We start from the raw sequence: 27153 nt of genomic DNA, 5'->3' as shown, positions 1-27153 counted from the left end.
GCCGAACAGACGACTCGTCCATTACATTGTCTCCATACACCTCCTTTAATTGGCGATGAATATCACATGGGCGAACGTTTCTTGCATTGAGGAATTTAATCACTGCCCTCACTTCACAACTGGCGGCGTTCTCAATTTTTTTAAACATTGTAAACAATCACAGAAACAACACAGGCAATGCTAGCGTCACGCAACTTGGCTCAGAGAAGGCAGACAAGCCACTGAAGCTATCTGACCTCGTCCAGCGGCTACTCGCGTCGTCAGCACTTCATGCGGCACGAACGGGTACTACTTTCCGGATGACCCTCGTATGATATGAACAGTTCAATGGAGACAAACAGGGTGTTACAAAATATAAATAGCACCAAAAACATTTTAATTATGTTCATTTCAGACAGGAAATATTTAGCAGCAAAGTATAATGTGGGCTTCTGAATTCCAAAACTTTAATTGCCCAACCAATTTAAAATTATCAAAAAAACAACTGAGTAACTGGAGAAATGCCTTGATCCTTCAATGAAACTTCCTGCTTTTCAATACATTGAATAAACATTTCAGCAAGGCTAATTCCACCAGCTAATCAACCAAGGTCTGGCAATAACATTTAGTTTGATAAGCAGAAATTACTAGCACATCAAATGACAATCTGAAAATGACCAATAGTTTCAAAGCATACAATGAAATTTATAATATAGTGAAATATTATTTCAGTTTTACTCACTAAACCTATAAAAAGAACAGCAGAAAATTCTGAAACACTAGGAAATATTCTTCCTCCTAAAGTTAAAATGCACTAATATGCAAAGGGCAATTGAAAGTGGTCACAACTAAATTAATACCTTTGGGATATAAAATAACAAATAATACTGAACAAAAAGCTCCAAACAATAAGCACATTGAAGTGCCAGGAAATGAAGCTCTGGAAATGGATGCCAGATTAGGACTAATAAAGAACATATTCTATTGTTTCAGGCTTCACTTCGTGGAAGTATTTAATATCCATTACTAAAAAAGAAAGAAAGACTCGTACTTTTCCACAGATTTTATTATACGGTACAACGCGTTTAACAGACCATATAATTTCTAATGATTCCGCACACCACTTTTCTCACAAACACGCAGCCCTCCACTCCATGATCCACCGCCTCCTACACATCCCCCTTTCCCCCAAAAACTTCAAAATTGAACTCGTGAATATCACTAATACAGCTACCAACAATGGTTTCAACCCCAAACTAGTTGACACATTACTACGGAAAAAACAAAAAGCAATGGCCATAAAAAGCATTTTCGTATCACAGCCCGCAGTATCTAAAGATTTTAAGTGGCGCTCGATCCCGTTTCTGGGAGATCTTTCATATAGGATTTCCAACTGCCTACCCACCTCACTCAAAGCAGCCTTCTACCCACCCATAACCCTCTCCAAACTTCTAGCCAATGGAAAAGACACCCAGGATAGCCTTCTCAAATCAGGCATTTATAAACTGAAATGCGAGGATTGCAACAGCGTTTATGTCGGTCAGACCAGCAGGAATATCAAGTTACGAGTCAAGGAACACGCTAGGTGTCACAAAAATCAGAATAACAACTCTCTCTTCGCCAAGCATGTACTAGAATTCAACCACAGCAGTGACTTTGTCCCAGAGATATTACACACACTCCCAAAAGGATTAAAAATGGACGCTCTCGAGCAATTAGAGATTAGAAGGCACTTGGTGAACCCCAACACGACACTTTGTAATGAGCAATTATTCCCATACCCCTCCCCACTCCTCTCCGAGAAATTAGCCTGGAAATGGTCAAAACAATCCATCAACGCACCTGCGAGCCCCCACCCCTCTCAAATCCTTCCAACCCTCCCCGCCCCCACTCTGTCCTGAGGGCATATATGCTTGCTCTGTCTGTTTTGCAAATTTGTACCTGATGTGCCGCAAGTCGGTGAAACGCGTTGTACCGTATAATAAAATCTGTGGAAAAGTACGAGTCTTTCTTTCTTTTTTAGTAATGGATAATAAAGAACAACTTATGCAATGCATCGGACTCCACTCTCCATAATGGTTTCCAGTGAGGTCGTCATCAATGCCACAAGGACTCTTGCATTTGATGCTCATAATTTTGCTATTTTGCTGTTTATCTACCCAAGAAAATCATAACTACTCTCTTGGGTAAAGAGCAAAAATAGCACACTTTAACTTCAGCAAGACGATTTCTCAACACTAATTCCAGAGGCCTTAGAGATGAGCATTGTAGTGAATATCTGTAAATGCATATAGCAGTTAAATTATATTTGCAAATACTCAAAAACTCACCACCCTAACATGTTTGGAAACTAAAATATCTTGAAAATGGATCATATTTTTCTTACTATTTCCATGTTTTAAAAAATAGCAACCCAAACAAGTAAGAAGGCATTAGCATTATATAGACAGATTAGAACAAAAGACCAGCAGAACTTTTCCATTGCATAAAGAATATCATTTAAGGAATAATATAAGATCTATTTACCTCTGCACAAGTAGGATGAATGCCCACCAAATCATCAAAGTCTGACTTTTTAGCATTAAGCTTCATGGCCAGAGCAAATCCTTGAGTTATCTCACCAGCATTTGGCCCCAGGATATGGAATCCAACCACTTTCTCCTGCAATAAACATTCTAACTAGAAGCTCTAAGGATGCCACATTGAAATCCAATCACTAAACAATTACTCTGCCCAAAAAATCGAGTTTGAAGTAAATTAAGAGTTATATAATTTAGGGCTTAACTTCACATGCAGTTTATGTTACTCATTTTATAACACTTTCTTTCTTTTTTGACTTTCATGTAAAGTTAAGTAATTTCCTTTGCATAAAAAGACCATGTTGTTGAGATTAAGAACTACACAATTGGCTTTCAAAACTAAATACATATTGTATTTTGTGGGCCAATGTTTCTCTCACAATACAACAGGAGCCATTAAATCATAAGCAATTTTACATATTTAAAAATAAAGCACATTCATCTGGTAAGAATAATTCAACTATTTTCTATTGCACTAAAGATTGTAGCTCATGCAGTGGTGAGCATTTAGCAAAAATATATGAGAATGAATGTCAGTCCATCCATTAGCATTAATCTGGAAACAGAGTATTTCCATAAACCAACCTGTTCAAAATTTTGGCACGACTCAGGGCTGATACCTGAATTGTCTGTTTCAACTATTCCCCAAGTAAGTCTTTCACCAGGGCGACCATTAATATACAATCAAGAAATTTTCAACCTTCCCCAAGCTTAGCCAAAAATACTTTAGTTGATCAGCTCAAGTTCTATTTGCTGTATTATTTCATGCGTGCCAGCTTTTTTTAAAGGAAGGTGATACAAATTCTGGACTAGGGAGGATAACAAAAGACTTCCTACCAATTAACAAAAATAAATTCATAATTTTAAAAAACTATTTCAAGTGTTTTTCATCATAATTAGATAAGCCTTGTGAGTTTTTAGTGTCATCATACATTGGAGATTTCATTTGACTGCATTTCAATAACATCTTAGATACATACAATAGTCTAAGATTCTAAATCTTGTGGCTATGCCCACTACCCTTTTAGCTCATATTAAATGACCATGCCATTCAAAGGGATATTTGAAGACCTAGCACTTAAAAACACTCAGTATTCTTTAAAATGTTTCATACATGAAACCCATGCAATATTTTCTCACTTTAGACAAATGTTCACACTTGTTTGTATGTCAGAATCAAATCCTGATTTTTCACTACTGTATTCAGCGTAATCTTTAACGTTTCACCAAATCAATATGGGTACCATCATGAGAATAAACTTGTCCTGAAATTTTTATTTTGCCTTCAATTGATAAAATAGATAGGATTGATAGGATTAAATTTACATTCTCAAGCAATTAAGGAAAACTTGACACATGAGAATCTGAGCTACTTCGCCATTTAACTAGAGCAATTTGTTGTCCATCTTTAAAATTATGTGATGAAAATAAAATTATATTGGATTAAGTCTAGTTTTGATGTGATAAAACAAGTTTCAATAATAGTTATCATTCAGTTATCCTATCACTGTTATAACTGTTGCATTGAAGCAGGGCAAATGATCCCAGGAGTCAGTCACCAGTTCTTGCATTTTTCATGATTCATTTTTTTTAGGTCAAAGTCATTTTCATTCCTAGTAATTTCATCTTATTTGAGAAATGAATTGTCTTCCACAGGTGTTCTCCTAATGCATAAAATATGTAGCTAACTCTCGAGCCGTGCACACTGGGATTACGAGTTTAAGTAGTTCAAATTTCTGTCACTTGTACAAGTGCTACTCCAACATATGAGGGTTGCTATTTATATTTTCAGCCTAATAATGAAAAGACAGTAATTTATCGCTGAAAATGGCTTAATTGTTTTTTGAAGTATTCTCCTTGATAATCAACACACTTTTGCATGCGCTTGAACCAATTTTCATAACACTTTTTCCACTACGATTGAGGTGCCTCCAAAACATGGTTTTTGAATGCATCAATGGCTTCTTCAAGCACAAAAAAACGTTGGACGTGCATTTTTTCTTGATAAACAGGAATAAAAAGAAGTCATTTGGTGCTGTATGGAGGATGACCCATTAACTCAACGTCTTGGCCTGTCAAGTGGGTAGTTGTTTCAGCCGATCTGTGAGAGCTTACATTGTCGTGATGAAGAATGATCCTTTGTTTCCGTTTCTTTTTCTGTATTTCACCAATCACTACTGGCAAACAAATGCTCGCGTACCATTAAGAATTCAAAGTTCTTCATTGCTCTAATGGTACCGTTGCCACATGTCCGGTTATTCCTAAGAAACAGGCGATCATTTGCTTCAATGTGCTTCATGCACGAATCACTTTTGTTGGATTTGGCTCGTCTTGGAAGACCTATACAGTGGATTGCTGTTTTGTTTTGGGCTCATACGCATGGATCCAAGATTCATCACCAGTGTATAACAAAGCTTTTGATGCACTGTGATTGTATTTCTTGAGCATTTCCAAAGAAACTGTGGGAGATGCCGCAACAGTAACTTTAACAGAGTCATCCGCTTTTGTGCGTTTCAATGCAACAATTTCAGAGTGTAAAAATCATTCGCCTGGCATATTCCGCAGTTTCTTTGGAATTTGTCAAGGTATAAACAGCCTAAGTGTTTAAAAGTTGGCTTTGACCTCGTGGACTGTGGCGCGTCGCGCATGACTACGTGGCATGCCTGTGACATTGTATGCATGGTATTTCGTCACAACATCTTGCTCCTTTAAGGCCCCCAAAAATTTCAGAATTTAGGAGGATGCCTCGATAGCTTAACTGGCTATAGCACTCAACCAGAAATCGAGGAATCCAGGTTCAAATCCCAGTCAAGGCGAATGATTTTTACACTCTGAAATTGTTGCATTGGAATTCACCCAATTTTTTGAGCTTTTGTCAAATTATGCAGGATCCAACGGGGACAAATTTTTTTCACAGCTAAATGTTCATGATATATCTTATTGATGCTCATCATACTAATCCCCAAGGATACCTCAATCTCACGATAAGTCACATGACGATCTTCCTTAACTAGTTCTTGCACAGCAACAATGTTTTCTGGCACAACAACTGATTTTAGATGACCTTAACTACTTTCATTGCTGAGCAAACGGAGGCATGATAGAATCCCATATACCAGTGTTTTACAGTAGCAAAAGAAGGGGCTACATCACCAAAAGTATAAGTAGTAAGTTGATCGATGCACTCCTGTCTTGATAATCTACATCAAAAGTCGTAAAAAATCATCGCACGCAAGTGTTCCCGAGTTAACTCAATTTTTTGCGGAGACAAAATTTTCGAGTCACTGTGAACAACACAAGTCATCAAACAACAAAATGTCCTGAATAAAATTACAGTTAAAAGGGGCAAAATTTCATATGGAAATGTCAGATGGCGCCTTAAGCACCTAGCATTGTCAAGGCTCAAGATATAAATAGCAACCCTAGTATTTAAATTATTCCCTAAAAACATATGTATTACTGCTCATTCTCATCTTTTAAGAGTACATGTATGAAACAAAGTCAAAATAGTTTCTTTAATAAAGAGTGATGTTCGAGAGTAACTGTTTTAGAATGTGAAATATTTTACTCTGGCACATAGTGACATAAATAGCAGGAAAACTGTAAATGAAATCGTCTAAATATGGGGTTTCACATCCGTTGGAATAAAAGGACATGTTATGGGACCAGACAAAATTGCCATAGACAGTGGAAAAACATGAACTCCAATAAACAAATAGAGGGTTTAACTGTATTTCCAGACTTTGTCACATAACACTGGGTGCATAACAATGAATGTAAGAAGTTTGGTACATGTTTTGCCTCACAAAACACTGTGGGCAGTTTATTGGCAGGATAGGATAGAGTGGATACGAGATCACTTGTAATTAAATGCTATAAGCAGAGAAGTTTTCATGCGGTCATATTAAGCTGTTAGTATGCATTGAAAAGGATTGAATTTGCCATCTTGGCTGTTTTTCCCTGCAGTGTGTCACCAAATGTGCAATATAAAATTCAATCATAAGAATGATGAAATGGATCATCTGAAGTAAATTATTACAAATTTGTGGCACTAGGTTCACTTCACAAATACGAGGGTCATCCGGAAAGTAGTACCCGTTCGTGCCGCAGTGCTGACCCAGAAGTGCTGACGACGCGAGTAGCCGCTGGACGAGGTCAGATAGCTTCAGTGGCTTGTCTGCCTTCTCTGAGCCAAGTTGCGTGACGCTAGCATTGCCTGTGTTGTTTCTGTGATTGTTTACAATGTTTAAAAAAATTGAGAACGCCGCCAGTTGTGAAGTGAGGGCAGTGATTAAATTCCTCAATGCAAGAAACGTTCGCCCATGTGATATTCATCGCCAATTAAAGGAGGTGTATGGAGACAATGTAATGGACGAGTCGTCTGTTCGGCGGTGGTGTCGCAACTTCAACATGGGGAGGGGGAACACACACGACGATGAGCGTTCGGAGAGACCGTCTGTCATTACAGACCAACTGGTGAGCTCAGTTGACGAATTCGTGAGGAACGATCGGCGCGTCACAATTGATGACATCTGTGAGCATTTTCCCAATGTTTCTCGAACAATTGTTCATGAAATTGTTAAACACCATCTGCATTATGCAAAAATTTGTGCAAGATGGGTCCCTCGCGTATCTCAATGAGCTGGCGGCGAAGGACTATGCAGCAGGAATACAGAAACTTGTCACACGTTATGACAAATGCCTTAATTTGCTTGGAGATTATGTTGAGAAGTAGTTTAAAGTATCCTCTTTCAAATAAAATTTTTTATGTTTGTTAATATTTACTTTTGTGTCTTTATTTCACGAACGGGTACTACTTTCCGGATGACCCTCATAATATTACAACAGAAATGACCTAGTGGAACCGATAAATGGCAAACAGCAGAGACCTCCTCTAAAATGAAATGCTTTCAATTTCATCACCAAAGGCAAAATTTTTTTAAATTAGGGAATATGATAAACTAAACATACCCCTGCACTTTTCAGGCAGATAAGTTTTCCGTAACATTTGTTCTTATCTCTCTCCGGAAGCGTGAATTCCAAGGGCTGGAAGTGGGTGTGGTACACTTCTATATCTTCGGGACCAAACAATGCAATAAGGTCTTCCTCAGAGTAACCAACACAACCATATTCTAATGGTGTAAACACAGTGGTGGGAACCATCTTGTAGTCCATTGGCTCATCATGCTGACCATACAGCCTCTGTAAAAAAAAGCATATGAAGGAACACAAAAGTTCTACATGAAAAATAATAAATATAAGTACATAAAGTCAGCCATTTATGTTTTATATAGATAAAGCCATAAGTTAACAAGCTGTTTTATCCATTAAAATATTGCCGCCAAAAACTAAAAAAACATACTGATTTTGAATTAACAATAAAATCCATTTCACAAACCTTAGCAAGTAAGCGACCAGCTTGAATTGCCACAGGTGTTAGCTCAGGGGTTCTATCTCGGACATCACCAATAGCAAATATGTTTTTCACACTTGACCTTTCATAGTCATCAACAGCAATTTTACCATTTCTAGAAAAAAAGGAAACTATTTAAAAATAAATATTTTTGAAAATTTTGAATCCATTACTTTTATTTTTTATTCATAATCAGGGTGTCTTTTTGGACACATTCACCCGGATTATGAATAAAAGTCACTGACAGGTAGGGGACCAAAAAGACATGAGAAAATTACTTTACCGCCGCCAAGGAATTCCCAAAGTTTTCCAAATTTATGAAGGAATCCTTCCAGTAAGTTCCAAAACACTAAATGAGCATATATTTGGTAAGATAGTGGTCATGTGTTAAATAATCGCAGTTTTATCAGGCATAAAACATAATACTCAGCTGTGCTACCAGTACATAAATTAATATGTGAAAAACATTATAGTACATTGAACATCCTAGTCAAATTCTTTTGGCAATCACATATCAATGACATTGGACTCTCCCTGAAATGAACATGAGTTTTCATGGAAAAATAAGATTTAAAAAAAAACAGTGACATTTTTGTTTCACTAAAACCTGAAGAAGAATGATGGCACTAGTGAGGGCAGTATCCTTCCAATAGATAAAAAAAGGATCATTCTTGTTGATAAACACCAAACCCAAAAATTAGTGCGGGGGCTAACGTACTGGCTTCCTACCCTGAGGGTGCGGGTTCAAATCCCGGCGGTGTTGAATATTTTTCAGAGGTGTCTCGATCCCTACTTGAGGTGGTTTGTGGAGGGTACTTTGAGTGAGTATGCCGTCCGTCGGATGGGACGTTAAACTGCGGACCCCTTGGCGCCTTTCGTAAAGAGTAGGCTAATGCCGACGCCGGGTTTCTCTCCACCCTTCATCCTTTCCTGTCCATCCCCTATGGCGTAAATGACCTTAGCTGTCGGTTGCCTCTAAAAACTACTACTACTACCCCAAAAATTAAAAGCACAATAAAATCACTTCGGGGCAAATACATGGCCATGAAAAAAAATGAAGCAGGACTACTGAGTAACAATGAATACTAACATAGTTGCCACGGTAAAAATGAACAATTATAACATTATATATGTTCAAAGAACCAAACATTCAGGTTCTTAGTTTCATGTAAAGTATGAACTACAATCTCAATCTACACAAAAATCTTAGCACGATCTCCCAATTGAGGGTCAATTAGGGTATGGTCTACAAAGAACAGAGATACCAAGACACAACTTTGTGGTTTCTTGGGTCATGGAGAGGGAATTCTGAGTGCAAATGCTATATTATAATAATTTTTTGACAAATTGGTACACCTCTTATCAGTTGTTTCTTGCTGTAACACCCAATGGACAGAAGTTTCCATTAACAAATGTGTTGACATAATGCATTATTTAAGTTCATAACTTATGTCAGTGGCATGGAGATGTAATGAGGAAGATGATGTATAAAAATTAATTTGTTTTTAACATTAAATTTAAAAATGTACTACAAGGGTAGGCTGAACACTAAGGCACACATGCTTGTAGACCATAAACAAAATGACCTTCAGAAGCACTCTTGGTGGCATGTGGAAGTAGCATTCCCCCTCAACATGCATGCCCAGGTTTGAAGTCGTTTCATTCATCCAGAGTATCTCCAGAAGCGGGAGTATGGAGACGTGTTCTATTGCTATGTCAAAGCACGTTAAACAATGTGTTCTAATCGAATTTAACTGCTGAAAAAAGGGCTGCTACTGATATTCATTGCTGTTTACAGGTTGTTTATGGTGACGATCCTGTTGATAGGTCTACTGTAAATCAAAAGGTGGCAAGCCTAGAAAAGCCATAATTGTTGATGAAACACGTAATGGATGTCTTATCACTGCCAAAGACGATAAACGTTGCAAACTCGTCGAAGATTTGATCCAAAATGACAAGCGAATCACTCAAAAGTGTACCGCAAACCTTATTGGAATATCCAAGGAAGAAGTTTGCCGAATTAAAGGCAGCCTGGTGCCAATAATCTTGCGACATGGCAATGCTCGTCCACACACCTCGCGCGCAACTGGAGAGGCTCTGCGAAAACTCAAATTTAAACCAATTACGCACTCCTTATTCCCCTGATTTTTTTCTCAACTCAAGAGATACCTCAAGGGTAATCATTACTCCTCGGACGATTAAGTGAAGACAGCTGTCAAGTCCTGCATTCGAGAAAAGTCGGAAGAGTTTTTCAGTGATGGAATGAAAAAACTTACACATTGGGAGAAATGTGTTAGCCTTAATGGTTAAAAAATAAATATATGCTTTTGAAACTTAAGAATTGCACTTTACTGCACTTTATGCCTGATCTTGCTATTTGTTTTTGTTCATGCTCTACAAGCATGTGTGATTTACTTTTCAGCCTACCCTTGTACCATAGTAATCCTTCAGAAATTCAAGTCCCTCACAGTAAACAAAAATAATATGGTTAAATGTTTCCAATTCTCCAACAAATGATAAGTGACATGTAAAATTTACTCATTACAATTGAATTGAGTAAATTCCAAACTTTGGAGGAGCAGTGAGATGTTTTTTCACCACACAACGCGCCGGGTCATTTGTCTCTCAAACTCATGAATTTTTAGCAAAATACAAGATTGCTGTGCTACCTTACCTCCATGTGACTTTTCCTATTCCGGGAACTAAAAACCTCACTCAAAGGAAAAAGATTTGCCACCATTCCTGAGGTTCAGAAAAGTTTGACAGAAGAGCTTATGAGCATTCCAGAAGAAGCGTTTCAGGACTGTTTCAAAAAGTGAAAACACCATTGAGATTAGAGTATAAGTTGGTAGGAGACTACTTTGAAGGGGACCCTGATGAATATTTTTTAGTCAAGTATTTTTTTTAAATAAGAAATTTGAGGAAGTTTCTGAACAGATCTCGTACATTCATAAAGTGTTAATTTCTTAGTGACAATTCCATTTTATTCGTATTAAGTATTAACATTAAAATACTATCATTCTTTTCTGTCTGATGTAAAATATTGTATTCGTAAATCCTAACCTGTAAAATCAAAGTGTAGATACAGGATGCTGAGAAGTTAGAAAAGTATTGATTTTAAAATTATCAATTATGTGGGTAAAAAGGAAGTATTTATTCATAAGGTGTCACACATTTTTCAGAACACTAGCAAAATGTTTTACGATACATTATCTCTGGAATGAATAACAATAAGTTGCTATGTCAAAAATGACATCCTTAAGTTCTGTTACTCGCATTAAAATTGCACTGACATTATAGAACAAGCCCTGGTCTATATATTTTACTCATTAATAAAGATACTCAAAAGTTCTTTGAAAACACATTTATTAGAGTCCACAGCACTTTAATGTTTTCCCAAAATAACTATATGCTCAGAAATTTTTTTCATTCCATTTTCTCTCCAATTCTAACCTTTCTTTTGCTTCGGCATAAAATTCTGTCATGATGGATTCAAACTTTTGCTTCAACATAAAATTCTGTCATGAAGGTATCTCATATCTACTATTCATGTTTCTGAGTAGCACTGTCCTCTCAATGATTTAAGAATAATATGTCCTAATAAAATGTGGTCTCAATTACTTCTTCATTCCATTATTACTGATTATCAATCTGTTTTGATGCAGTTCTTTATTTATTTATCCTATCACAAAAACTCTACAGGGCTGCGTATTTATTCTTTTTTAAATGCAATATTGTTTATTTCATGTAATTTACCCAGGGCCTACCTTAAAAATTCTTCTTATTCACTTTTCTATCTAACAACTGTCTTCATCCAACCACTATATCTCAAAATGTATTCCAGAAGCCGCAATCTTTTGAATGTTCATTTAAGTTTGTTCTGCTCATTTATTTATTTTTTTCCTCCTAAAATCTTTCATTAAATTTCCAATAAATTCTTTCAGCCTCCTAACCAATTAAGTCATTCAAGATGAATTAACAGATAAAAAATATGCAAGAAAGATCTCGTGTTTTCCCAGCTAAGGGTATGGCTGAGGTTCTCTCTCAGGTTTCCAGCCACATCAGGTAATCAGCAGCCAATATTTTGACTGCTTAATCAGCTATTGACCTCAGGGCTTCTAATGTCGAGTTGAGATTCTGCTGAGTGAAAAAACCCTTCCCTCCCAGGTGAAGCAACCTGGCAGAATCTCAACTTAACACTCAAAAGCCCTAAGGATGATGGGAGAGTTAGCCATTGAAACATTGACCACAGATTACCTGACGCAGCTGGAAACCCAAAAGATCTTTATTCATAAGAATAAACATTATTTTGGATATTTTAAAACCTCCCAAATATATGATGCCCCATAAGTACTAATAGATTTTTGAAAGATTATATCACATGCCAAATAAAAAAAAATAGAGGGTTTTCTGTTAAGCATCATCTGTCACTCCAGTTTTCCAATGGCTATCCCTACTTATCCATAGCATTCACATAGAGAAACGTGAGCCTGTTACTTCATTAGTTTCACTTTGCTAACAACTACAGTTAAATAATTTACCACTAATGAGGGAGACTACATATGAGTCTTGTCAACCTTATATGAACTGGCCAACCCAAGATGGATAATGTAAAATGACAAATTTTAAAAACTGGATGATGCACAGGTTAAAGCAAACACCTAACTGCTATTACTTGCCTTTTATTTAACTCCACTCCAATTTCTTCCAGGCCAATATTTGATGTACATGGGCTCCTGCCAGTTGCAAACATTACAGTATTGAACTGTTGTTCTTTAACTTTGCCATCACACATCTTGTAGGCAACCTAGAATAAAATTTTCAGTTTAGCACTTTGTTTACAATGTATTAAAAAGATGAGTGAAGGTCATTAAAAACTTACAGCAAGTTCCCCAGGACTCCCGGGGCTCTTCTCTGTAATTCTCAAAGGAATGGTATTCTTTAAAAACTTAACTCCATGAGATTCCATATGTGCACCAATCATATAAGCCATTTGCTGATCAAAACCTCTCAGAAGGATAGAGCGCACCTAAAAATATAAACAAAAATTCTCCTTTCACAATGATTAAACAAAGTTAAAACTTCAATAACTAGCTAAAATACAAACTTACCATTACAGTGACATCTAAGCCAAAACCAGCAAGAAAGCCAGCACATTCTAAAGCAACATAAGATGCTCCAACAATTAGAGTTTTTCCAGGACAATTTTGAAGGTAAAATAGGTCATCAGACGTTATACCATACTCTCTTGCTCCGGGAATGTCTGGGTAGTTGGGCCTGCCCCCCACAGCGACAATGATATTATCTGATGTGATTTCAATCACATTTTCATTTTTATCAACAAGCTGTAAAAAACATCAAGACTTAACCAAAATGAAAGCAAAGTATGTCATGTAAAATTATGACAATTACTTTTAATGAAAAAAATGACCACTTTATTAACAAATATTGTTTATTTGATTTTCTGCAGTATATGCTAGGAATATATATGTGTACTAGGAGTCAATGGCAAAAAATGTCAGCCGTGTATCTAAGTGACATGACTATTCACCAACAGATAATTTTATATTGTTTGGTATCAGTAGTCATCAGTGTAGTATAGCAAGTAGAAAAAAAGATACTCCACATTTCCCCTTTCGCTGGTGTGAACATACGTAGCACGTTCGCACGTAGCATGCAGGCTGCTGTAAATTTACCTTTCACCCTCTTTACGGTGCACTATCATACTCTGATATTTATAAAATTTAAGCTCATCAAAATTAACAAAAATTTTCCATTAAATAAACAGTATGTCAAGATTGTTTTTATTTCAATCTTTTTATTTATATCATTTCAGTATTTCAAGAGTAAAAAAAGGCATGGAGGCAAGATACCTTCCATTTTCACCACATGTAAGAAGAGGATTCCAGAGAGTGAACCACAGCAAAGGATTAAATTAAAGTAAAGAGCTGCCACAGGAGACAAAATAAGCGTAAAAACAAATAAAAAACAATATCAAGCAATTACCACAAAATGATATCAATCCTTACCACATGATTCAAATGCACAAATGTCATAAAATGAACCCAGAAACAACTGATTAACACATTTAAGACTGGATACTTTTTCCAAATTACCCCAGCATCCACATACTTTCCTGGCTGTTTTTTTGCAGTCAATTATAAATTACTTTACATCTCAGGTTTTTTAACACATATTTTAAACTTTCAATGCTTGAATACGTAACATCATTTCAAATTATGAAATAATAACTTATAATGATGCATAAAATTACTCCTTTTTATCAAATATAATCCTGATTAAATTTATCCACATGAAAAAATAATAATCAGAATCCACGACAAGGTGCAGAAGAAGTAATACAGTACACATGATACACAAGAAATTCATTCGTGTAGCTCCTATTAGTTTGATCTTTTCCTTTGCTACACATTTTACTGTTGTTAGTAACACTTAGCATTACATTGAGACATAGACAAAAGGCAAAAATTATCCCTAAGCCCTTTGGTTTGATTTTTAAATGAGACCTTATTGTTTATAGTTCCAATTAATTCATTTAAAATAATTAGCATAGAATCTATAAATAATAAAATGTCTTATTCCTTATTTCAAGTATAGTACAGTATAAAATATTTTCCACGATGAAGAGGAGCCATGCAAAATTTACATGTGTACCTTGTTTCTGTTAGTTTACCTTGGCCAGCAAACACACCAAGGACTATGGTGGGCAATTTCATTTTTACATTACTTTGGTATAATAGGAGACCAAATGAGAATTAAGGTGTTGTTTAACATTTCACAGAGGTTTGATCATGATAAGTATACAACTCCATACAAAATATTTCCAACAAGTGGCCACCAAATATCAGGCTAGTCACACAGGCTATAGTCAAAATGAGATAGAAATTCAAGATCCCCAGGATAACCATTAATCTCAAGTGTGGTGGAAAACCAATTTCAGACCAATAATTATCACCATTATGAAAAAACAAATTTAGCAGTACAGAATCACCTTCATTTTCAGTGTCAGGATCACTTGAAAGCACTGCCACCTGATGCTTCTTTACAGGTCCAATAAAGTCGCAGTCACTAGAAACGTCCTCATAACCATGAAAACATCCATTCACACAGTTATCTGCATCTTCATTTTTACTAGGAACATCTGTAAATTGTCATCAAAAATTTCCGGAGATATTTCAGTTTCATTCATTTCCTTCCATTTATGAAAGAGGACATTACTAAAAGCATGAGGAACTTGAAGACGAAGATAGCAACTATTACAATTACCAAAACGCAATCAAAATGGGTGATTGAGAAAAAAACAAAGGTGATCAACTTTTATGCATTGACAACTTACATAAACACCTAAATAGATAAAGTAGCTACAATATGTCAAAGAAGGTGGCATCTAAAGACAGTGTGCAGATGACATGAGTTATCCTGTGATCCACCCATTACAGAGGGTGCACCAGGCAGAAGAAGGCTCATGATCTCTTCACCATGCATAAAGTAAAACCTACATACATAAATTAACACAACATATTTAGTACTACATGGTCTGGTATCAACAGTTCTAAATATTGCAAGCAGAAACCCTGATAACTGTGCCCACAGTGATATAAAAAACATTAAATGCATTAGTACTTCACTATCATGCACCACATGATGACAAATAGCAAATTAGGAACAATAAAGGATTTCCAACAATTTTACAGCCAAAATAAACTTATCTGTCATACGTTGGTTCTAAGACATGCAGCAAAATAACCAAGCAGGAAAGTGGCTTTGTATACCTACTTCAGAGAATTACAGAGATAATTCCACTGCACGTGATGTTTTAGTTTTTAAGATTTTTTTATAATTACACATTTTAATGGCCTATCTTGTAAAACTGGTCATTAAAATCAGAGCTACAGGGTGTGGCAACATAACTTCCTTTTTTTAGCAAAATGCTTTCAAAAAAGAGAGGTTACGTTGCCGCACCCTGTATTTTCATGTCAACATTAATTCATTAAGTATGCAGTAAAAATCGATTACAATAATTATTTACCTCCACAAAATTTGAATTATATAATCAGGTTAGCAACTCATTTTTTTAGATTTCCTTTCTAGACTCTTCCAAAATACTCCCGCCAATATTCTATCCTTATTACGAGCTTTCCTCTAAAGTGTTCGGGGCATGAGAAGGTATTATAATGTGGACCCTTCCATGATCGTTTCATGTGCCACTGGTGTATCCATAATCAATACCACTTTGGTTTGTTTTTTGCCAGTTCCTACATGTGGAATGGCCTGGAGAAAACATTTACTGAACTCACGATGGAGGAATATCATTCTCACCATACATTACCAAGTCCCATTTTATAATTCCTATCTGAATATTAAATTCCCAAATTTTTCAAAAATGAATCAGTACATGTTCCTAATTCTTCTTGACTTGAATAAATTCCAGATTTTTACCAAATTTTCCTGACTTGGGTGGCCAGCCTGATAATATATTACATTGGAAACTCACTTAACAAGCACCTTGAATAGCGAGCAATTTGCATAATGAGCAAAATTATTTTGGCCAAAAGTTACTAGCTTAACAAGCAAATGTTGGCATAATAAGTGATGAAGAGATGGGAATTTCCAGTATGATTGTAAACCTGCTACTTCAGTTTGTGTTTATCACTCATTCTGCTAGCAACTTAGTGTTGCTAGTGATCACATATTTTTCCATACTTGTGTTCAGATATATTTTTTGTGATTAATTTTGTGCAAAGTTTAATATATTTTTTGCCTAGTTTTACAAATTTCCCCAAAGAAAAAGCTGCAGAAAAGACAGCCATAGAGAACCATATGAGCCTAATAAGATAATAAAAATAATAGTAGAAATGTAAAGTAAAATCATCAAAAAGCAGGAACAAAGTGTGAGCATGACTGATCTAGCATGCACATATAAACGGTCGACATTAACAATTAGTATTTTCTTCAAGAACAAAGAAAAGATTAAGGAGATAGATGCTTCAAAGAGAGTGACAAGAATATCTATACAGGGGCTATATGATACATTGCAAATTTCACATCATGCAATATTTTATTGCTACCATCACTGTTTATCCTGCATTTAATTGTTCTTCAACCATTTTTAAAAGGGCAAACTTCATAAAATGATACACTTCCTTGTCTCTCCAAAAAAATACAACAAAATACCACCTCACACTACATACAATACACCCTTCCTTAACTCCAAATCCTTCCTTCCTCCCTCCCTTTAATTCATCCAAAATCATTTTCTTCTCCAACCCCTTCCTCATTTAACTAACATTATCGCCTCAATCAGTCTTCAACATTTCATAACACTGCTACATTTCAAAGCTTCGGACATTTCATAACACTGCTACATTTCAAAGCTTCGGTTAACAAGACAATCTGATACCCAACCCTTCTTCAATTCCTCATACATTACGGGTAGGTCGTTTGAATAACCATCTGTGCTAGGAGAACAACCTGACAATTATGAGAAAAGCCCCAATAATTACAAAGTGGTAAACTGTATAATCAGACTATTTCTAAAGAGGGACTATGCAGTGGCTGACATAAAGTTATGTCATTCACTGGTTTTTCCTTATTTATGACAAATGTCCAGATAGTAAGTTCCATTCTTAGCAACAATACAACAATTTCAGAGTGTAAAAATCATTCGCCTTGACCGGGATTCGAACCCGGATCCCTCAATGTACGGTCAAGTGCTTTAGACAGTTAAGCTATCAAGGCATCCTCTTAAACTCTGAAATTTTGGACAGTCAAAAGAGTTCCTAATAAGGCACTGTTTACGAAATGCACCCTAATGTCACATCTCTATGCACCGCTATTGTGGCAGCATTGGCGAATATGGATAGCGCTGTTTTAAAGAGTGTGTGCGATTGATTCAGGACAAGATTGGAGGCGGTCATTGCAGCTGAAGGGGATTACACTGAGGAATGTTACTCTTGACAGATACCACTGCTTTTATGTAAAAGAATTTTCATTAAATTTTTTCAAATACATCTGCTTTTAAAGAAAAGTTTCATTTGTCTGGATTTAACCGCCATACCCTGTACAATTAGACTTTTTCAAAAGAGGGACTATGCCGAGGCTGGCAAAAAGTTGTCATTCACCGGTTTTTCCTTATTTATGACATATGTCCAGAAAGTTAATTCCGATTATATTTCTTGCCATGGCAGCTTTTGCAATTGCAATTTGGCCCATGCACAGTAGTTGCTACTAGTCAAGGAGAAGGAGATGATGGCATTTTGAGATTGCTGTTGGCTGTTCAATTTGTATTGTGCTTGGTTAAAATGGCCAAAATAACTGAAAATCCCACCACTTATGAGATTACATCTGTAATTCATTTTCTGAATGTGAAGAACAATAAACCAATCAACATTCATCGACAAATTTGAGAGGATTATGGAGAAAATGTAATAAGTGACTCAATGGTAAGGAGATGTGTCCAACCGTTCAATGAAGGTTGTGGTCAAGAGTGCAATGATGAATGAAATGGGTGTCCATCTTTGGTCGATGAAGAATTGGTTCATGCAGTTGAAGAAGTCACAAAGGTTTACAATAGTAGAATGTAGGTTTACAATATCTGATCTTTCTAAGAAGTTTCTGCAAATTTCAAGATCACTTCTTCATGAAATTGATCCTGAAATTTTATGAAGAAGGCATACAAAAGCCTGTCCCATGCCATGACAAGTGCCTCAAAAATAGTGAGAGCTATGCAGAAAGAGAGTTAAAGATTTGTAGTTTTTTGCAGTAAAGGTTTTCTGTATCTGTACTCATTATTGTTTTTATTACCAAACAGAACTTACTTTCTGAATGTACATCATGTTAATAATTTTCTCTACATGCCTTTCAGGTCATTTCTTTAATCTAAAAATAGCAGTATCGTTATCAAACGTGAAAACATTATATTACTACGGCATCTGAAAATCAAAATATTATAGCTATAACACCAATATAATAACATATAAAACGATAGTTAACTTTATAATGTTGAAATAAAGGAATAATTTTTAAATGGTGTTAATGAATAGCATTATCATTAAATAGATCCATTATAGACAATTTAAAACCCATATATCCATATCTAAAACAAAAACTTCATAATGCTATTTTTCCTAAGACAATACATTTTCCAAAAATACCCCACACATTTCTCATTAGTTACAATGGTGGAAGTTAGCACCATAAGGGTTAAAATTTAATCTGTCACATAAACAACATTTTCTAACAATTTGATAACTAATTTCAAACTTCATCTTTCTGAATTTCTGTTCAATGATTAACTGGTTGACTCCCAAATGCTTTGTCAAATGTCACAAAATAAAACTTGTCTGTAAATGGGCAGAAAAACACAACAACAGATGTTGATAATATGAGGGGTGATGGAAAAGTAATAACAAATTTTCTATGGAATAAACAAAATGCTAAGAGCATAAGTGAAGGCATTTTTTTAATCGTGTAAGAGTGCATAAGATGTTAGAAGAAATAGAAATATGCAGCCGCAAAAAATAATAAATGGAATGATAGTTCCACTGAAATAGTCTCAAAAAGTACAGACTAAAAGTATTTATAAGAAATGCGCAAGTAATCGTAAAAATGAGTGATCACATGATCTTAGGAATCGCAACCCCCAAACATACTTCATGTGCCTGATATTTCCAAACAACAAACAAAATATTGTGCCAAAATTTAATAACTGAAAAACCAGCACAGAATTTAAGAGAAGCTTTGACATACATGATCCATCTACATGCTTCATTTAAAATTAAACATCATTCACCGTGTACACTGGTATTTTGGAATTTAGTACATTAACCAAATCTACTGAAAAGTAACCCTCAAAATGTAGAGGCCAATGGCAAACCAGGAATCTAGATAATCAAAATTGTTCTTAAAAAATAAGATAACCATTCTTAAACTTAATTTGAGTGATTATTTTCAGACCATAAATTACTAAAACATTAAAGTCTCACAATAATTAAATAAGAACACCATAACCTATTTTACAAAATATTCAATAGGGGATGAATTGAAAACTCTTTTGAGGAGAGTATTCCATTCAAAACCATTTTTCATCCCATTCTTAGCATACACATGGAGTATTTAATGATGTGCACAAGTCTCTGAAGTACCTGTGTGCAGTGTGTGCTAAAGATCATTTTGTCAGGGTGAATACTGAGTCGCAACACCTAATTCCAGCATGCTAGCAGCTTCCATTAATTTCCCTAACCTTCAACTGCAGCACCAAGTGACTGCAAGCATGCAGGTCATCCCATCTGGCCTAGAAATGCCTGCCTCCTTAGTTTGTATCTTCATCGGAAATAAGAAGGCTGAGCCTTGGACAATGTGGTGGCACTCATTCAAAATTTTGACACTTCTTTTAGGTGATTTGAACAAAAGAACTTTGACTCACTCTCGGACAAATGTATGACTTTTGGACCAGTTCAATGTGCCATGGGCAAACCAAGCATCCAAGGACAAGGCATCAGAAATTTTCACCCATATTTCAAATTCACTCATTATTTTACATTTAGAGCAAAATTAGTTTCAAATGACTCAAATTTATCAATCTCTTTTTAACTAAAATTTCAAATTTTCCACTGCTATTTACAATTGGGCAACTAGTTGCTAATTACTACCCCGTAGAGAAACATATGATGCTCACCTTTAGTTTATGTTTATCCAGGAATGTTGCATATGCATTATAATATTGTACTTTTTTCAGCATTAAATCACTTCGATAACCAAAATTAAGTGACAAGATGTGACTTTTGACTTCATAAGCCATTTTTTCCCAGTTATGTTTTGCTGTAAAAAACAAGAATGAAAACAAGCATTATGACAAGTTAAATGCATATTAAAACTATAAGCATATCCATTTCATTACTGGTGGCCACAACAACCTTTGTATCAAATCCCAAGGTATTTTAAGCCACTTAAGTCTAATAAAATATACCATTTCTTTCAGGCTTATTTTTCATGAAAACTACAGTACCAAATAAGCTCATGAAACCATAATAAAAATACTGCTTTTCATAAAACATACTATAGATTTTCATGTGAAGCAATTACAAAAAAAATAAGTGTAATATAAGGTGTGACCAGAAAGTAATGCAATTATATCTTTAACAAAAATTTGACTCAAAATAATCATCAATGCTTAATATTCTTTATTTACCACTCTCTAACTTTAGCACATTGTCTCAGTGTCATACTCAATAAGCCAAATTTTGTCTCTGGTTTTTACATCGTGCAAAAAATGAGGGCCAATTTGCACATGTTCCTAAAGGTCACTCACAATTACCACCTGGTTTTTCTTGTCATTGTCAATCAACAGTTGGCACACACTTGACACATATTCAAATTGTCGCTCTCAATGTCATGCACGGTGGTTTTCGAAATTTTGCGAGACTGTACTATCAACTGCACCCTCCTTCAATGGTCAATAGTCAAATGGTCACGAATAGGAGATTTTCATTACTTTTGCCAGTAGAGATTCAGAAACAATTCGAATTACAACATTACATATCTTTCAAGGCATTATAATGATTTAATGCACTATCATCAAACTGAGAAATAGGTTTATTAGGAAACCAAATAAACAAACATTGATATTTCATTAACCTTAAGACTTCTATGACATGAATCTGTTGAATGTTCCCACACTGCCAGAAAGGAAGGGTCATCGGCCAAACTGAAAGGTCCATTAGATGCAGAATGAAGGAGCACCAAAGAGCCACGAAAAAGAAAGTTCCAACTTTCAGCAATCGCCAAACATGCATGGCCAGAACCCAGACACAAAATTGAGTTTAATCAAACAAAAGTGCTGGCAAGAGAAAAACGCCCTTTCCCAGGACTCATGAGAGGAGCAGTAGAAATAATGGAAAATCCAAAGAACTTACACCCTAAGGATGGCTAAATCCCAACTTCATCGTGGAAAAGGGTATTTCCAACTTACCACAAAGCAACAACCAATCAGATCGCTCCAGGCCAGCCAGCAACTCCTACATACAGGGTGCGGCACTTAAATCCGGACAAATTTCAATTAGAATTTCCTGCCATATCATAGTTCCACTGGAGGTCGCGATTGGTGTTCTTCAAATCTATAGGCATCTAGTAAACAGTCATAACCTCAAAATGGCCGAGATATTATGTACAAGTGCAGAGTACAATCAAAGAGCCACTATTATCGAAAAAGTTTGCACTGGGTGTTCGCCCAGGGAAATAGTTCGATTCTTCGGGTACCGGAGATCAACTGTTTATGATATTGTGGCTAAGTATAATGCTTTGGAGAAGTCTGGGAAAGTCTGGTCTCTATCAGGCCTTGAATGGGATTTCCTGGGCAAACCCAGGAAATCCCATTCAAGGCCTGATAGAGACCAAATTGCAACTAAGATCACTTCAACCTGAAGACGCCTCCAGGACAGGGAGCAAAACTGTTTGTCCAACAAGTCAACCTTCCCGATGACAATTCCCAGAAGCAGCATGGAACATCCTTTATATTTCATGTTTAAGCTTATGTACTACAAATAAAATCAGCCTCATTTGCCATTTTCTTTGTAAAATGTACCAACTGCCACCTTGCTTCTCAACAATGGTAAGATAATTCAAAATTCAGAAGTGTAAACATCAGGATACTATTACATTGAAGGTATACATAAATTCTACAGACTTAATTAAATGCTTTTAGTCACAGAAAAAAATAATTTCAGGTTCAGAGGAGTGAGGTACCACAGTATTTCAAATAGAGTTTATCAAATTGAGTTATCACTTTTTTAGCTGTTGCATATTTCTTTACCCAACTAAGCATTCATATTTTAATTAATACATATTTTTCAACATTTCTGACACTCATTTTCTTTTTTTATTATTTCTGACCGAGCTTCAATGTACTACAACATCAGATGTAGAATGAGTAATTGAAAAGACCCACTTTGCACTTCATTATATTGTAATACATTCAAACCATCACAGAAATGTTTGTTTAATAATATAAAATCAAATTATAAATTTGTCATTAACAGGTTCCATTTCCACTAAATCAAACAGAGAACTTACAACTTGGATTCAAACAAACTTGCTAAAAATGAAGACTTTTTATCAAAAAAAAAAGAAATATTTTAACAAATAAAATTATTTTTTCATAACCCAGGTTTTAATGGGGACATAGCACCCAAAGATGAAGTAACCGCATTGGAACCTGGGTTATGAAAACTTACACATCTTTATTTTTGACAAACAAACAGCAGTTTGTTTCAGTGGTAGTGGCTATGCTGGCTCTGAAGTAAAATAAACTTCAAATAAAATTTAATATCCTGATTTATTACCTCGCTCAACCTTCTCCCAGCCAAAATGATTCGAGTCCTTTATGTCAGCGCCTAGAAGTGCTGACTTGTGCATTAGCTTCTTTGGAATACAGCCCACATTTACACATGTTCCGCCTAGTCCCCATTTTGTGCCTCTTGGTGACGGAGTCACAAAATCACAAACCGCAACTTTCCGACCTAATGATGCTGCTTCCTGTTGAGTATATGTTAAATTTTATATACTAAATATTTAAATGATAACCCTAAGTATATTAATGTTCACCAAAACATAAAGACCCTGATGAAGACAAACAATGATCAACATGGCCATCTGTATATCCAGGGCACTAATTAAATCAGAAAAGTTAAATGAAATTTTTCCACACACAACATTCCCCGCAAGGGCAGCTGCAAAGGTGGAGAGTGTCCATGGGGAATATTTTAGGCTTTAATAAAGTTAATATTACTTAAAACTAATGTTTAGTAATCTTTTCCTTGTATATATTATATATATTATTGATCCCTTATATATATATATTGATCCCTGCACTGTGAAAAGTCATACTATTTAGTTCACAAATGCAGGAGTGGACAGCCCCTTCAACATTACACAACATCTGGGAACACAGCAGCCCTTTATAGTAGTAGTAGTATTTTGGGGAGGTGACCGACAGCTGAGGTCATTTGCGCCATAGGGGATGGACAGGAAAGGATGAAGGGTGGAGAGAAACCTGGCGTCGGCATTAGCCTACTCTTTACGAAAGACGCCAAGGGGTCCACAGCTTAACGTCCCATTCGCAGATGGCGTACTCACTCAAAGTGCCCTCCACAGAGCACCTCAAGTAGGGATCGAGATACCTCTGAAAAATATTCAACACCGCCGGGATTTGAACCTCTGGGTGGGAAGCCAGTACGTTAGGCCCCGCACCATCTCGATCCTCGCAGCCCTTTATATGTACTTACAACATGTAATTGAGACAGCATTAAGAATTATCAAACAAAACTTACTTGTTGAGACAATTTAACTGACAAACATTTTTATCTAATTTTTGTTCACCTGAACTTTTCAACTTAATTTATAAGAATAAATATGAATGTATTACTAGAAATCAAAACAAATGAAACAAGATGTTCATAGACTTAGTGAAAAATTGCTATCTTTTTACTTCCAAAACACTTGACTTATTCAAGAATTCAAATTCAGATCCGAGGAAAATGCATTTTTAAAAACAAATTAGTATCACTTAGCATAAATGCCTTGCACAAAAGAGCAATTACCAACATGACACAGTATTCCCCAGTGCACAGAGATGCATGGAAAAATCATTACACAATGATTTACATTATTTAATGATTTTTCCCTGACTTTACTTGACTTGGGCATTCCTACCTTTGCGGCAGCCAGACCTCCAGATCCTCCTCCAATAACAACAAGGTCAAAATCACGCTTCCGATAAGTCCCCAATGCCCTCTCAGCTAATGTTCCATCTCGGAACAGTTTTACTGTGGCATCACAACCACCTACATGTTCTCCATGTAGAAAGACATTTGGTACAGTAGTCTGCTTCGTAAGTTTTGCCAGAGCATCTTGTATCACTGCACCCTCAGCTAAAGACAGAATTAAAACTTTATTTTGATGGTCACAGACAGCCCACATGAGTGACAACCTCTGATCAAGGCCAGTATGAGAGTCTGAACAAAGTGCATCATCCCCATACCTAGATAGCGAAAACCAAAGTTTCTGTGGACACACACCCTTATTTTGAATCTCTAAAACTGGAAAATAAAACTAAACTGAATAGGCATTCATACAAAAACTTGATAATTTTGGTGATTCTCACCAAAATTATCAAGTTTTTAAAATAGGTATATACTATGGCCATGGATTAGTTTCTCCCCTGAACCAATACTTAAATAAAACAACCTGTACTGCAGTAATGACTTCAGAAACTACTTTAATTGTCCAAATAAAGTCCTCAAAATGAATCGAGCACTAATCCCCCTCAGCGATAATGAGGAAAAATAACTGTGAGAACCATTAGAGCTGTTGGAAGCATTGTTGCAGTCTGACAGAAGCCTCAAAAACGCCATTTTTTCAAAATTATAATTTTCCATTACCGGTTACTTGTCAACATGAATAAATTAAAATTTCAAAATGAAAATATCAATTTCAAATAATTATAAAAAAATAACTCTCCTTCACCGGGAATCGAACCCGTATACCTGGATATCCGGCCAAGCGCTTTGGTCAGTTAGCCTAATGAGTTAAGTTCTAAGCTAAGTTAAGTTCCTCTTACCCTCCGAAAGTTCAATGATTTTTCCACTTGAAAATTGCTACACTGTAATGCGTATTAGCAGGTATTCCCGTTTAAAATTACCGTCAGGTATCCCCCGCAATTTCTTCGAAATAAGTATACATGTCCACATAACCTTTAATGTCCATTGTAAATTAACTGTATAAATTCCTAAAACATCTGGGATACAGAAAGCATCAATTCTTTTACTTTGCCAACTGCCAACTACATTAAAGATACCCTACCAAAACTTTCGACTCAAATGTCAGCTGTATAAGTGAGGGCTCACCTAAACATTCATTCATTTGAAACCCCCAACAGTTCCTTTCCTGGTGCCACCCATATATCCTCGGAAGATCTACTCGAAAAATCAGAAAGCTCGGGTGACAAGAGGCGTGCCTGGGAATCGAACCCGGGCCCTCTGGTTCAATTATTCTACGCTATACCCAATGTGATACCACATTACACTATCAAAGAAAATCGGAACAAGATTAATGGAGTTGTAGTCATGCTTAACAAATGACTCGAAGGATGTTGAAAACATTACAACTCTACCCTTGGCACAAAAGGAAGTTTAAATCCACTAGAGAAAAGGCCATCTCCAGCGTAAAATAAACATGTGACAAATAATAAAATTAGAAATCAATTACCCCAGAAATGAGACTGGTGACTATCGCTGGCTCAATTTCGTTGTCAATTAGTTGATGCTAAATAAACTGAACATTTATCTTTGAGACGCAAATGCATTGTTGCGTGAGCAGCCGATACCGCATATTGCCGAAGTAATAAAAAATAATCCTCTAATTTTAGTTTTACAGAACATCTCCTGCTTGAGGTGCAAATACTGAGAATTTTACATTAGATAGGAGTTGAGAGGAGCAAACTAAATTCACACGAGTGGGCAAAGAAATGTTAAATTCATAGTACTCCACAAAGCTATCTCCTGTGACAAAACTTACGGCACATCAAATCCAGCTCAATGGAGTGGAAGTCTATTTTCTCTGTCCGGAATATGTCCTTCACCTAAAAGCGAAAATTAATTGAATCACTCCGTAACAAAATCACACAGTACAAACGAATAATTACCACCATGCAGGTGCTTACTTTGTTACAGAATTTGCAGTAAGATTTACTGAACACCATTACGGCGTTTTTACGAATTAATGCCTGCACTTTTTCCATGATACCACAGATCCTGAAAGATTATGGACACAAAACTCAAGTCATAAGAATACATCATTCGGTACAACAACTAAATGGGATATTCATGTTATTTCGAAATTACGGCGACGTAGACGAGACGTAATAAAACGCCAGAAAAGAAACAAAAATAAAATAATGAAAGCGCTTTCCAAGTAAATTAATGTTTTGTTGTTCTGACCCTTCTCTCAGTTATTGGAACAACGTTTTCGCCTCCAATTCCTACATAAACACCGCTCCACATCTGTCCACTAACACCCGACCCTCACAAACTGTTACAGCCGGGCGACAAATACCATCCCCTATGAGTGACGTATGCATCATGATCTTGGCACTTTAAGTGGGAACAG

General features: G+C 36.0%; 1 protein-coding gene across 1 annotated transcript; it reads right to left on the bottom strand.

Moving 5' to 3' along the window:
* Positions 1 to 239: 239 nt before the first annotated feature.
* LOC139685735 (thioredoxin reductase 1, cytoplasmic-like) lies at positions 240 to 27094 on the bottom strand. The gene is made up of 13 exons (XM_071582786.1): positions 26985 to 27094; positions 26708 to 26798; positions 26563 to 26626; positions 24700 to 24917; positions 23331 to 23523; positions 20669 to 20811; positions 13083 to 13316; positions 12854 to 13000; positions 12651 to 12778; positions 7957 to 8086; positions 7530 to 7760; positions 2506 to 2640; positions 240 to 2257 (listed from the first exon to the last, which is right to left on the bottom strand). The coding sequence occupies exons 2-13, from the start codon at positions 26783 to 26785 to the stop codon at positions 2195 to 2197; spliced, it is 1764 nt and encodes a 587-aa protein (XP_071438887.1). The 5' UTR covers positions 26786 to 26798; positions 26985 to 27094; the 3' UTR covers positions 240 to 2194.
* Positions 27095 to 27153: the final 59 nt, after the last annotated feature.

Source organism: Hetaerina americana, unplaced genomic scaffold, assembly GCF_022747635.1.
Source record: "Hetaerina americana unplaced genomic scaffold, ioHetAmer1.1.p SCAF_12, whole genome shotgun sequence".
Classification (NCBI taxonomy): Eukaryota; Metazoa; Arthropoda; class Insecta; order Odonata; family Calopterygidae; genus Hetaerina; species Hetaerina americana.
The sequence above is the reverse complement of the archived record's forward strand: the minus strand, read 5'-3'. Positions and strand labels throughout refer to the sequence as shown.

Bases quoted from the DNA above. Each gene is read 5' to 3' on its own strand.
- LOC139685735 (XM_071582786.1), bottom strand. From the start codon at position 26,785: ATGGAAAAAGTGCAGGCATTAATTCGTAAAAACGCCGTAATGGTGTTC. The intron at 12,779-12,853 runs GTAAGTTTTTAA...ATTTTATTCTAG, and splicing joins GGAGTCCTGGGGAACTTGCT to GTTGCCTACAAGATGTGTGA. The intron at 7,761-7,956 runs GTTTGTGAAATG...TTTTTTTTACAG, and splicing joins CTGGTCGCTTACTTGCTAAG to AGGCTGTATGGTCAGCATGA.